This window comes from Wyeomyia smithii, chromosome 2, assembly GCF_029784165.1.
Source record: "Wyeomyia smithii strain HCP4-BCI-WySm-NY-G18 chromosome 2, ASM2978416v1, whole genome shotgun sequence".
Taxonomy (NCBI): Eukaryota; Metazoa; Arthropoda; class Insecta; order Diptera; family Culicidae; genus Wyeomyia; species Wyeomyia smithii.
The window spans coordinates 16240070-16252170 of NC_073695.1; the positions used below are offsets into that span (position 1 = coordinate 16240070).

General features: G+C 43.7%; 1 protein-coding gene across 1 annotated transcript; it reads left to right on the top strand.

The window, feature by feature from the left end:
* The first annotated feature begins 667 nt into the window (after window positions 1-667).
* On the top strand, window positions 668-2510 carry LOC129722616 (retinol dehydrogenase 13-like). Its single transcript, XM_055676213.1, has 6 exons — window positions 668-987; window positions 1054-1317; window positions 1378-1726; window positions 1792-1859; window positions 1925-2041; window positions 2100-2510. Exons 1-6 carry the CDS (start codon window positions 923-925, stop codon window positions 2206-2208), a joined length of 972 nt encoding a protein of 323 aa, XP_055532188.1. The 5' UTR covers window positions 668-922; the 3' UTR covers window positions 2209-2510.
* The last annotated feature ends 9591 nt before the right edge of the window (window positions 2511-12101 follow it).

Below are 12101 nucleotides of genomic sequence, written 5' to 3' on the forward strand. Positions count from 1 at the left end.
CGTAGATTGAACCATTACCAGCTTCCTGCTGATTGCATGATTGGATTTTCGAGGTATGTGCGCAAAATTTCTCTACGCCTCTTCTGTTCTTCCGACTTCATCGTTGCAACGATTGGACTAGCAGCTGAGTGCAACTTACACAGTGTCAACAATACACATTGAACAAATTTCACAAAAAAGAACAAATTACTACTATTGAGAAAACTGTTTTTCCAGTGAAAAATTATCACGTGAAAAAAGTTGCTTCTCGTCGTCGTCGCGGCGTGCTGCGATCTTCAGAGAGCACCCAGGTCATTGACTAAAAGATTTCTTTGATGGTCTAAAATAATGCAAAATAAGGAAATACCTACTAGTAATATTTAACTTTTCGCAGAATTAGTAGAGATGCTTTTACATACTAGAGAGGGCGGAACAGAAAAGTGGTTAAAAATTAAAATTGATTCTAAATCAATCGATCAAAGCAGCCAAGAAACGCTCCTGAAGGCGAAAATAGAAAAAGAAATTTTAATCGAGCTTGAGTAGTGTAAGTCCCAAAAAAAAAAAGCAATAGAATAATAACAATTATCTTTGAATATAAAATTAGCTGCGAACAAAACATGATCGACTGAAAATCACAACACAGTTAATGTTAATACAACTGGTCGAAGTCCAATCTTATCACCGGTAGATAAGATGCAAAACAGCATAAAGCCTCTAGCCTATCCGTATCCATCCACTGGCGTCGCTTTACTTGGATCGACATACGCGCGACTAATCACACCAAGTGTTCGAATTTTTTTTTGGCGCTTCTAGTCATATAGTGATGCGCCATCGGCAGAACGGTTCAGTGCTTCCTCGGTTCTGAACAGTGTCGGATCGCTTTGGAACGTTTTGAAAAACTCTTTTTTCTGCAAGTCATCAATTACTCCGCTAGCCGTAAGAAATGGCTTGCTTCATATGTCTCACCGTACTGTCGGTGGTTGCCTTCGTGGGCTTTAAATTGTTGAGGTAAGAAATAGTGCGCAATTAGAACATGAACAGGATGAATCTAAACCGGGACTCCTCTTCGCTTAGAACATATTTGCAGGGTGCTCAGTTCGAGAAGCCTACAACCTGTGAGGGAAAAGTAATTCTGATAACCGGTGCGAATACCGGTATCGGAAAGGAAACAGCCAAGGATTTGCTGAAGCGAGGTGGAAAAGTCTACATTGCGTGCCGGTCGCTGGAAAAGGCAAACCAAGCTAAAAGTGACCTAATATCAGAAACCAGTCAAACCAATATCCACGTACGAGAGTTGGATCTTTGCTCGCTGGAATCGGTGAGAAATTTCGCTAAGAAGTAAGTATTTTTGGTGGTGAGTCACAATCGTAGAAAATCTAATGGGGCGTTTATTTTTAGATTTCTAGCGGAAGAGTCACGGTTGGATATACTGATCAACAATGCCGGAGTTATGGCCTGTCCGAAGGAACTCACTAAGGACGGATTTGAGATGCAGCTCGGCGTGAATCATTTGGGTCATTTCCTGCTGACAAACCTACTGCTGGATCGGTTGAAGGCTTCCGCTCCGAGTCGCATAATAAATCTGTCAAGTCTCGCCCACTATTACGGTAAAATCAATCGGAAGGACTTGAACAGCGAAAAATCGTACAGCAAAATCGGTGCCTACAACCAGAGCAAGCTGGCCAACGTTCTCTTTACAAAGGAGTTGGCCAAGCGTTTGGAAGGAACGGGCGTGACCACTTATGCGGTAGGGTTTTGAATTTGTCGGAGTCGTAAAATTTTATGTCTATCGTGAAATTATTCCACCAACAGGTTCACCCCGGTGCGGTCTACACAGATTTACAGCGTCATCTGGGGTCATTATTTTTCTTACTAGACACGTAAGTATAAAGTGCAGTTCTTACTATAGGTCTATATCACGCATTAAAATTTTCGCTTTTATTAGCACTTTGGTGAGATCCATTATGCGTATGATGTTTAAAACCCCACGTTCTGGAGCGCAAACAACGATCTACACCGCTCTGGACGATGAATTGGCTAAGGAAACCGGCAAATATTACGCGTAAGTTAGCGTTGCTATTGTACGATAACTGTGCATCTGATATCGTTTTCGTTTGCAGCGACTGCCGTCAGGTGAAACCGGGTAAGGAGGCACGCAACGAGGAAACTGCCCGGTGGTTGTGGGACGCGAGCGAAAAAATGACCGGACTGTCGAAAAAGTCCTCCTAGTTGTGAAATAATCGAAAACAAAAATCGCGTAACAGGCTAGCACATGCATTTTGCTATCTCATTCTGATTATTTAATACTGGAGTCGAGCGTGACCTTGAATGGTGGAGGAGGAATTTTGAAATGCAGTATGAGTCACGATGATGTATTAATAGTTTTTTATTGATGAAGAGTTTAGCACAACCATCGGACTTGTTGTTGTCCGTGCTGGTGAATATTTGACCGACATATTTGACACTTTGTCGATGTGAATTATTGATGGAATTCGGTTTCGCGTTTTCTAACATTACAATAACAATAATAGTTCCTTATAAAAAGTAGCTTACAAGATGATTTTAGTCAGTTTGAGGAAAGAAGTTCTTCCCATTAATGTTCCAGAATAAGAAGGTTTTTATTCCTAACGTTACTGTTTCGTTTTCTGTGTCAGTGAAACATTCGACAGAAACTTTTCGTCTCAGTAGGTAAGTTACATGTTCATTTGATGAGTCTTGACCATTGTGGTGATCTTTCTCGATTAATAGAATGTTTTGCTGTTAATATTGAAGTATGAGGCGAACAGCACTGGATTGCAGCAAGGCTTCTAACCCGTGTTCTAAATCTGGTGAATTGGTTCCCTCTTCAACAGGGACCCGCATGTGCCCCTTGGGCTCAGTAGGAATCCTACTCCTCCTTCTCGAGTAGCATTTCCACCTCATATGCCCGAGTGGAGCAAGACTTGTCCCGAATGATGTCTTTTGTTCGCCAGTGCCCAGCAAACGGACTTCGCTCAACAACAACAATATCGCAAGCTAGCCTGGAGGACTAATAGCGGTCTCGATCAACTAGATTAGTTGAGAGAATTCTTTTTTTTTTCTTCATCTATAATTTATTTGACACGGCACAAATACAATTTAATGTTTAACGGCGCCAATTATATCTGGTAGCTTACTTCCTAAAGTATCTTATTAACTAAAAGCAAATTTTTTGTCCTCGCTGCCGACTACGAGCTGAAACTAAATCTAGCTTAAAGCTAGAATGTTTTGCATTAAAAGCACTGATTTGTTGTTTGATGGTTTTCCATCGCCATAGGTAAGCAGCATATTGCATATGTTCCGCTGCTGGGCCAAGATATTACGGACTGGCATATTGGGTTATCTCCCTCGGGACCTGAGAGTATCGTGCGGGTCTAGTTGCTGTTTCCGGATCCGGGGTCTTAACGTGTTCTTGTCGTTTGGTTGGATGTAGGCGGAAGAGAATATGATTAAACTGGGGCGTGGATGGATTTCAGGAAAACGTATATAAGGGACATGTAGGATAGGTCACGGCTCGCCAAGACATCACGAACAGGAACAGTCGGCTGCCTACTTTCGGCCTGCAGGGAAGCTATTAATTTAGACCTGGCGTCACGGTGTACAGGGCATGACCAAACAACGTGCTCTATGTCGTGATAACCTTCACCACAGGCACAGATACCATCTACCCCGAGCCCAATACGATGGAGATGCGCGTCATATCTATAGTGATTGGACATAAGCCGGGACATCACGCAAATGAAATCCCGACCTACATCCAACCCCTTGAACCACGGGTTCGTCGATACCTTGGGGATAATGGAATGTAACCACCTTCCCAGTTCCCCCTTGGTCCAAGAATTTTGCCAACTGATGATCGTATTCTGACGTACAAATGCGAAAAATTCATTAAAGGCAATTGGTCTTTCATAAATTTCACCGTTTGCTGCGCCCACCTTAGCCAAAGAGTCAGCTTTCTCATTGCCCGGTATCGAGCAGTGAGAAGGGACCCACGCTAAGGTAATCTGATACGATTTTTTGGATAAAGCACTCAGATGTTCCCGTATTTTCCCCAGGTAATACGGAGAGTGCTTAACATCTTTCATCGATCGGAGAGCCTCAATGGAACTGAGACTGTCCGTAAAGATGAAATAATGGTCCTTGGGCATTTTTTCGATAATCCCTAGGGTGTACTGAATTGCAGCTAATTATGCGACGTAAACAGAAGCAGGATTATCAAGTTTATGGGAGACGGTTAAATTGTTATTGAAAAAACCGAAGCCAGTGGACCCATCAAGAAGTGATCCGTCAGTGTAGAACATATTGTTGCAGTTGATGTTTCGATATTTATTGGAAAAAATTTTGGGGATCTGCTGCACGCGTAAATGATCCGGGATTCCACGAGTTCCTTCTATCATGGATGTATCGAAAAACACAGTAGAATCAGAAGTATTTGATAAGTCGACACGATTTGGAATATTCGAAGAAGGGTTAATATTTTGGGACATGTGATGGAAATACAATGTCATAAAACGGGTTTGAGAATTAAGTTCGATTAACCTTTCAAAATTTTCAATCACGGGACGGTTCAAGACCTCACATTTGATAAGAATACGAGAAGACAGGCTCCAAAAGCGGTTTTTCAATGGTAGTACTCCAGCTAAGACCTCCAAACTCATCGTATGGGTCGATTGCATGCAACCTAAGGCGATACGCAAACAACGATATTGTATTCGCTCCAGTTTGATCAAATGTGTGTTTGCTGCGGAGCGGAAGCAGAAACACCCGTACTCAATAACAGACAGTATCGTTGTTTGGTAAAGCCTTATAAGGTCTCCTGGGTGGGCTCCCCACCATTGTCCGGTTATTGTACGAAGAAAATTCACTCTTTGTTGACATTTTTTCATCAGATACCTCACGTGACAACCCCAGGTGCCTTTAGAGTCGAACCAGATACCAAGATATTTGTGTACCAAAACCTGAGAAATCGTTTTACCCATTAATTGTGTTTGAAGCTGAGCAGGTTCATGCTTCCTAGAAAAAACTACTATCTCAGTCTTCTCCGGAGAGAATTCGATACCTAGCTGTAAAGCCCAAGCAGACAAATTGTCCAAGGTATCTTGCAATGGTCCTTGCAAATCGGCAGCTTTGGCTCCTGTAACAGAGATTACACTGTCGTCTGCAAGTTGTCTTATCGTGCATGAATTTGCCAGACATTCGTCGATGTCATTTACATAAAAGTTGTAAAGAAGGGGGCTTAAACATGAGCCCTGGGGAAGACCCATGTAGCTAATGCGAAAAGTTGCCAAATCGCCGTGCGTAAAATGCATGTGCTTTTCGGACAGCAAATTGTGCAAAAAATTGTTTTAAATTGGAGAAAATCCTTGTCGGTGAAGTTTACCCGAAAGAATGTCAATAGAAACGGAATCAAAAGCCCCCTTAATGTTCAAGAACGCAGACGCCATTTGTTCTTTGCGAGCATACGCCAGCTGAATATCTGTTGAAAGCAACGCAAGACAATCATTCGTCCCTTTGGCGCGGCGGAAGCCAAATTGAGTATCTGATAGTAGACCATTTGATTCGACCCAATGGTCTAAACGACGGAGTATCATTTTTTTTATCAATTTCCGGATAAAAGGATAGCATTGCAATCGGCCTATAAGAGTTGTGATCAGAAGCTGGTTTCCCTGATTTTTGGATGGCGATCACCTTCACTTGCCTCCAACCCTGCGGTACAATGTTTTGCTCCAGGAACTTATTGAACAAGTTCAACAAGCGCCTCTTGGCATTGCCGGGTAGATTCTTCAACAAGTTGAATTTGATTCTATCTAACCCAGGCGCGTTATTGTTACAGGACAGGAGGGCAACTGAAAATTCTGCCATCGTAAAAGGTGATTCTATCGCGTCGTGGCCCGGAGACGCATCACGAACAATATTTTGCGGAGACGCATCACGAACAATATTTTGCTCAGGAACAGAGTCCGGACATACTTTCCTGGCAAAATTAAATATCCATCTACTTGAAGACTCCTCGCTTTCGTTGACCGTTACGCGATTCCGCATTTTTCGGGCTGTGTTCCAAAAAGTGCTCGTCGATGTCTCCCTCGACGTCTCGTTCACGAACCGACGCCAATATCCGCGTTTCTTTGCTTTAGCCAAGCTTTTAAGCTTGGTATCAAGCTCCGAATACCGTAAATAGTCGCCAGGTATACCTCCCTTCTGGTAGGCCAAAAACGCGTCGGATCTTTGCGTGTAGACATCGGAGCACTCTTGGTCCCACCACGGAGTGGGAGGCCGTTCTTTAATCGTTACGCCGGGATATTTCTTCATTTGGGCTTGCAACGCGGCGTCGAGAACCAAGCCCGCGAGGAGGTTGTATTCTTCAAGTGGTGGATGATGTTGAATCGAATCGACCGCTTCTGAAATCATTTCCTCGTATAACTTCCAATCGACATTCCGTGTGAGGTCATACGGAATGTCAACTGGTCGCATGCGAGTTGACCCGTTATTAATTGAAATAAGAATAGGCAAATGGTCGCTACCGTGAGGATCGAGGATTACCTTCCATGTGCAATCCAACCGTAGCGACGTCGAACATAAGGATAGATCCAAAGCGCTTGGGCGCGCTGGAGGTTTAGGGATACGTGTCATTTCGCCGTTGTTTAAAATAGTCATGTCGAAGTCATCGCAAAGGTTATAGATTAAAGAGGAGCGGTTATCATTGTAGGGGGAAACCCAAGCCACGCCATGAGAGTTGAAGTCTCCCAAAATCAAACGTGGCGAGGGAAGAAGTTCTATCAAATCAAAGAGCAACCGTTGCCCAACCTGTGCTCTGGGAGGAATATATATTGAGGCAATACAAAGCTCTTTACCTTGTATTGTCATTTGACATGCGACAACTTCGATGCCTGGAATCGAGGGGAGGTTAATACGATAGAAAGAATAGCACTTTTTAATCCCTAAAAGTACTCCTCCATATGGGGTGTCTCGATCAAGGCGAATAATATTAAAATCATGGAAGTTGAGATCAATATTTGAAGTAAGCCAAGTTACACAAAGGGAAAATGCATCGCATTTGTTTTTATTTATCAAAATTTTAAACGAATCAATTTTTGATAAAATACTTCTACAATTCCACTGTAAGACAGAGATAGAATCCTTCATATACGCAGTTGAATTAGGCATCGAAGGATACAATCGCTGCAAGGAGGGGCCATTGGGCAGTCAACTGCTTCAAAAATGATCTAACTGTTGGGAGAAATGCTGTAAGAAAAATTTAATTTGGATCGGGTACATTGAAAGTTTCAAAAATCCACAATGTCAGAAAATTTCACTAATCCAGAGTTTTTTTCATCAACTGGATGTGCAAAAGGAACAACTGGGGTTTTAGATGTTCCTGGCAGTGCTGGGAACTCCTTCGGGGACTTTAAATTTGCAAGCCCAGGAGGTTTCATCAGAGGACAACAGATCAAAAGGGTTTGATGTAATGGGAGAAGTGGTAACGGTCTTCTTCAGCATCTCAGCGTAAGAACGCTTCGAACGCTCTTTGAGAGACCTCTTTATTTTATCCCTGCGCTGCATATACACCGCACATGTCGAGAGCTCATGCTGACTCTCCCCACAGTGAATGCATTTTTCAGCATTTTTACTGCAGGAATCATCCGCATGATTCTCCCCACACTTGCCACAACGTGCCTTATTGCAGCAGTAGGCGGCGGTGTGGCCTAACTGCTTACAATTCAGGCAGTTCATGACGCGAGGCACATATAATCGCACAGGGAGACGAACCCGGTGGATCGAGACGTGGCTTGGTAGCGCTGACCCGGCGAACGTAACTCGAAACGAGTCTGACAGAGTGTATTCTGTTTTGCCACCGATGATCGATGCTGACCGCAATTGCTTGCATTCGAGCACTTTTACATCGGGACAGGTTTTGTTTTTAAAGCACCCTTTGGCACTTTCCAGTATACACTCGACGGACAGACTCGAATCGGTTATGACACCGTCGATCTCCACGTCTCGTGCGGGTATGTAAACGCGATACTCGCGTGTGAAGAGCTCAGAGCAAGCTATATCGTTGGCCTCTTTCAGGTTACTGACCACGACGCGGAGCTTGTTAGGCCGGACCTTGGGAATTTCGGTCACGCCCTTGTACTCCTTCGTCAGGTCTTTAGAAATTTGCAAGAGGTTCAACTGTTTCGATTTCGGTCCCGCCTTTGGCCGAAAATAGACAGTATAGCTGCCCTGGGCTCCGTCTGGGTAAAGCCTGGGGCGAGGGGGGACTGAAGAATGAACAGGGGAGGGGGTAACAGAAGGGTCAGGGTCAGAGGGGTTCGGGGATGGTGGCGCGGGAGGCGAGGGATCTACATCCATTCCGCTAAGTCTAGCGCACTAGCGCCGACAAGAGCACGTACCTTCTTACTTCTCCCTTCCAGTAAGGTTGGTTGTCCGATCGTTCGAAGTTGCAGCCGTTACAGCCAGCAGCACCAATACAGCAGCACCAAACAGCCACCAGCAGCGAGCCAGGTGTGAGATCACTCCACACAGCGATACAACTCAACTGTCAACTGATGGCTTCTTCTTTTTCCTCTTTTGTGTCTCGTCCACTGCTGTAGCACAATTCAGCCAGCAGCCAAATCGGCTCACGCACCAGCTGGCAGTCACGATGCGAAACAGTTGCACAAAGGCGCGACCTTGAACCCGGATTTATATCACTCGACCAGGCAAACAATGCCAACACTTGTTCACACGTCTTTTGTTTTATATTCTATCGGAGCGATCACCAAACACGTCCGATACTGATGCGTGTTCGGCACAGAATGTGAGAGAATTCTTTATCGATATTGTTTTTGGCACATTTTGCATGTTGTAGGATAAGTACAACGATACACCGTGTCCCAAAGCTGAGTCGAGAAAATTTGCAACTCGAAAAGATCCTCGACCTGACTGGGAATAGAACCCGATAACACAACCACGGGGACCACAACAGACTTCGCTCAGTCTCAAGATTTCAGGCGGCTAGCTTCCCTTGCAAGTTGAGTCAGCTGGGCTGGATAGATTTGCACATGTTCATTCTTTGCCAGTCAGGCACTGTTACTTGCAAACTCGCATAAACGAAATAGCGATGTGACGATTAACAAAACTGCTATATTTATGAAAAAAAAAAACCCGTGTGATTGTCTTAACACCTACGGAGGGACTAGTGCTACAACCAGGCGGCGCGACGTAGGTGATGGAATTAGGGAATGTAAAAAAGGGACGGATTGCGAAATTTCGACACAGAAAAATGAAAATGATACCACAGCAGTTTCACTCTCACTCTCTTCAAACTGATATTGAGTGTCACCTGAGTCAATAATCAGGGAAAATCATGTCAGTGAAATAAATGATATGAGCCAATCTATTGCATGAAGTCGATAAAGTAGGTAATCATCTTCATCCTACACCGTAATAATAATGCTGCCAGTTAACATTATCACTGACAACTGATTGGAGCTGAAAGCATTTATCACTTTCAGCTTGTTCGTGTTGGAACTGATATTCGTAGTTTTCAGTTTCATCTGAGAATTCATCACTGACAGTGACAATTTGCAACCCTGGTTGTGCGCAGAGTACAATAATTTTTCGTTAACTGTATAACCGTCAAAAAGCAGCTCGAAGCTAGAGCTAAATTAAAGCAATTACGAAATACACATACAGGTTCATGCAACGAAACAACTCGAGAGAATCGTGTAATAATTAAGTTTAAAGAAATGCTACTAGAAAAACCAAGAAAACGAGAACCATCCCGCGTCATATGACGGACTTGCCAGGTGTCACTATTGTGACAACACAAATGGCGCTTCTAAATACCTCAAAATCATTTGATTGGGAAAATGCTAGAACCTTCTGCCACTCTCGTGTATTGTTATATTCTGTTGTATATCTGCTACAGGGTGCGGCAGGAGAAAATGCTAAAATTTTTGATACTTTTTCAAATCTAATTTTTTACTACTTTAGGCAATAATTCTGTTATCTTTATCATGTTTTTGCAAACAAATGTTCCCGATGCGTTTTCCATTCTTATAAATAACATTTCTAAGACAACGCCGAAAGCTAGAGCGTGCCTTTCAAACGCGTTATAACAGACTTCAAAGTTTGCAAACTAGGATGAGATGTTTTGCAAACTCAGGCTACAACATACATCCAAATCGAATATTCCAACGGGTTACGGTCTTGATCATTATGCAGTCATAAATAATTCAACCAAAACTTTATGTTTTCGATCAGCCGTCGTTTGGGCCGATGTGACCCGGAACATGGCGCTCCCGTTGTAGAACAACAAGTTGACCCTAACGCTGGTTGACTTTCACCCAGGGAAGTATTTTTTTTTTTTTTCGACGTGGGACTACGTCTTTCTTCACCTTACTACACGGTGACAAAAAAGTCCGTACACGTTGCATCTCTCTGGTGCCATCTATATGTCAAATGAAAGGGTTAACTTTGCTGCCCAAAGTGGCAGCGTTTCGTTTCTGTGCAGTTTGTTTACATTAAGTTGTGAGTCATGGCAGAGTTAAGAGCAGCTGTTATCGCTAAATATGTGAAAGGGTACAAACCCAGACACATGTTCAAACACCTAAAACCGCTCGGAATCAACCGGAAATTCGTGTACCGGACCATAAATCGGTGCCTAGAGACCGGAGGCACCGAGGACGACCAAGGTCTGTGAGAACTCCAAGGCTGAAAAAGATTATACGAGACCGGATTCGCCGGAATCCCGCACAATCTGCACGGAAGCTGGCCAGGAACCTTAGCAATGAACCGAGAATCAATCCGCCTGCTTCTGCGCAAGGATTTAAAACTTACACCGTACAAAAACAGGTGGTTCATGGGGTTACCAAAGCTACAAAGGACAAGAGGTACCAACGGTCGCGGGAGTTGCTCGATTGGCGCGCAGATGACGAGATTATTTTTTCGGACAAGAAGCTGTTCGTTTTGGAGCAAACAGTCAATCGCCAAAATGATCGAGTTTGGAGTGTGAGCCTCCAGCAAGCTCCTGCGGACAAGCTGAACGTTTCCCGGTTCCAAAATAAGACGTCAGTGATGGTTTGGGGAGCCATTTGCAAGAGAGGTAAACTGCCTCTTATTTTTATCGATGAAGGGGTCAAAATCAACGCAGCGTACTACCTGAAAACAGTTTTGAATAAAAATGTTCTACCTCAAGCTGAACTATTGTTTGAAGACGATTACTACTGCTTACAGCAAGATGGCGCCCCATCCCGCGTGGCGGTTGTTCAGGCGTGGTGTGGGGAAAACTTGACCGATTTTATTTCGAAGAATGAATGGCCTCCGTCGTCTCCGGGTCTGAATCCTCTGGATTATTTCGTGTGGGGATACAGAATGTCGAAGCTGAACGACTATAAAATATCAAATTTGGAACAATTCAAGCGAGTTATCACGAAAATCTGGGACGAGATGCCGATGGAGCACGTGCGCGCCGCTTGCGACGACTTTCCGAGACGTCTGAAGCTGGTTCGATCAGAGAAAGGTGGTGTAATTCCGAGATATCGTCTTTATGAGTTACTGAATAAAGCTATGAAAGCCAGATTCAGATTTTCTTCTTATTCTTTGAAATATTGAGATTTTCCTGCGTGACCGGACTTTGTCACCCTGTAAGGTACATTCGGGGAAAACTGGATTGAACATGTAACATTTTTGGTTGGCGGAATGGAAGTTTTTGGATGCTAATAGCGCTCAAACAACTGTTCCGATTTTAATAGTTAATATACCGTTGGAAAGCTAAAACATACAAGATTTGTATAACATGATAATTCCGGTTACCATTTTCTTATTACTCAGTAAAAATTGCGGGAAAGTTTGAAGGTCGAATATCCACATACATTTTTCATACGATTGGTATATTTCCCTAACGCAGACTTCAAAAACATAGACGAAATGATTTCACGCATTCAGTCATTGGCTAGCAATGCCAGCCAATTGGCATCGCATTCATCACCCAACGTAAACGACAAAGAAAGAAAGCAGAGATGCCTCCACGTGATTGGTTCTTTCCCCAATCACCCAAGTTCCCCACACTGAGTGACACTATAAAGGGCTATTCCCACTGCTTCCGATCCGGAACCGGG

What these genes read in the sequence shown, in the direction of transcription:
- LOC129722616 (XM_055676213.1), top strand. Translation starts at nt 923, where the DNA reads ATGGCTTGCTTCATATGTCTCACCGTACTGTCGGTGGTTGCCTTCGTG. An exon ending in TTATTTTTCTTACTAGACAC is followed by an intron (nt 1,860 to 1,924) that starts GTAAGTATAAAG and finishes CGCTTTTATTAG; the next exon opens with CACTTTGGTGAGATCCATTA. An exon ending in GAAACCGGCAAATATTACGC is followed by an intron (nt 2,042 to 2,099) that starts GTAAGTTAGCGT and finishes TTTCGTTTGCAG; the next exon opens with CGACTGCCGTCAGGTGAAAC.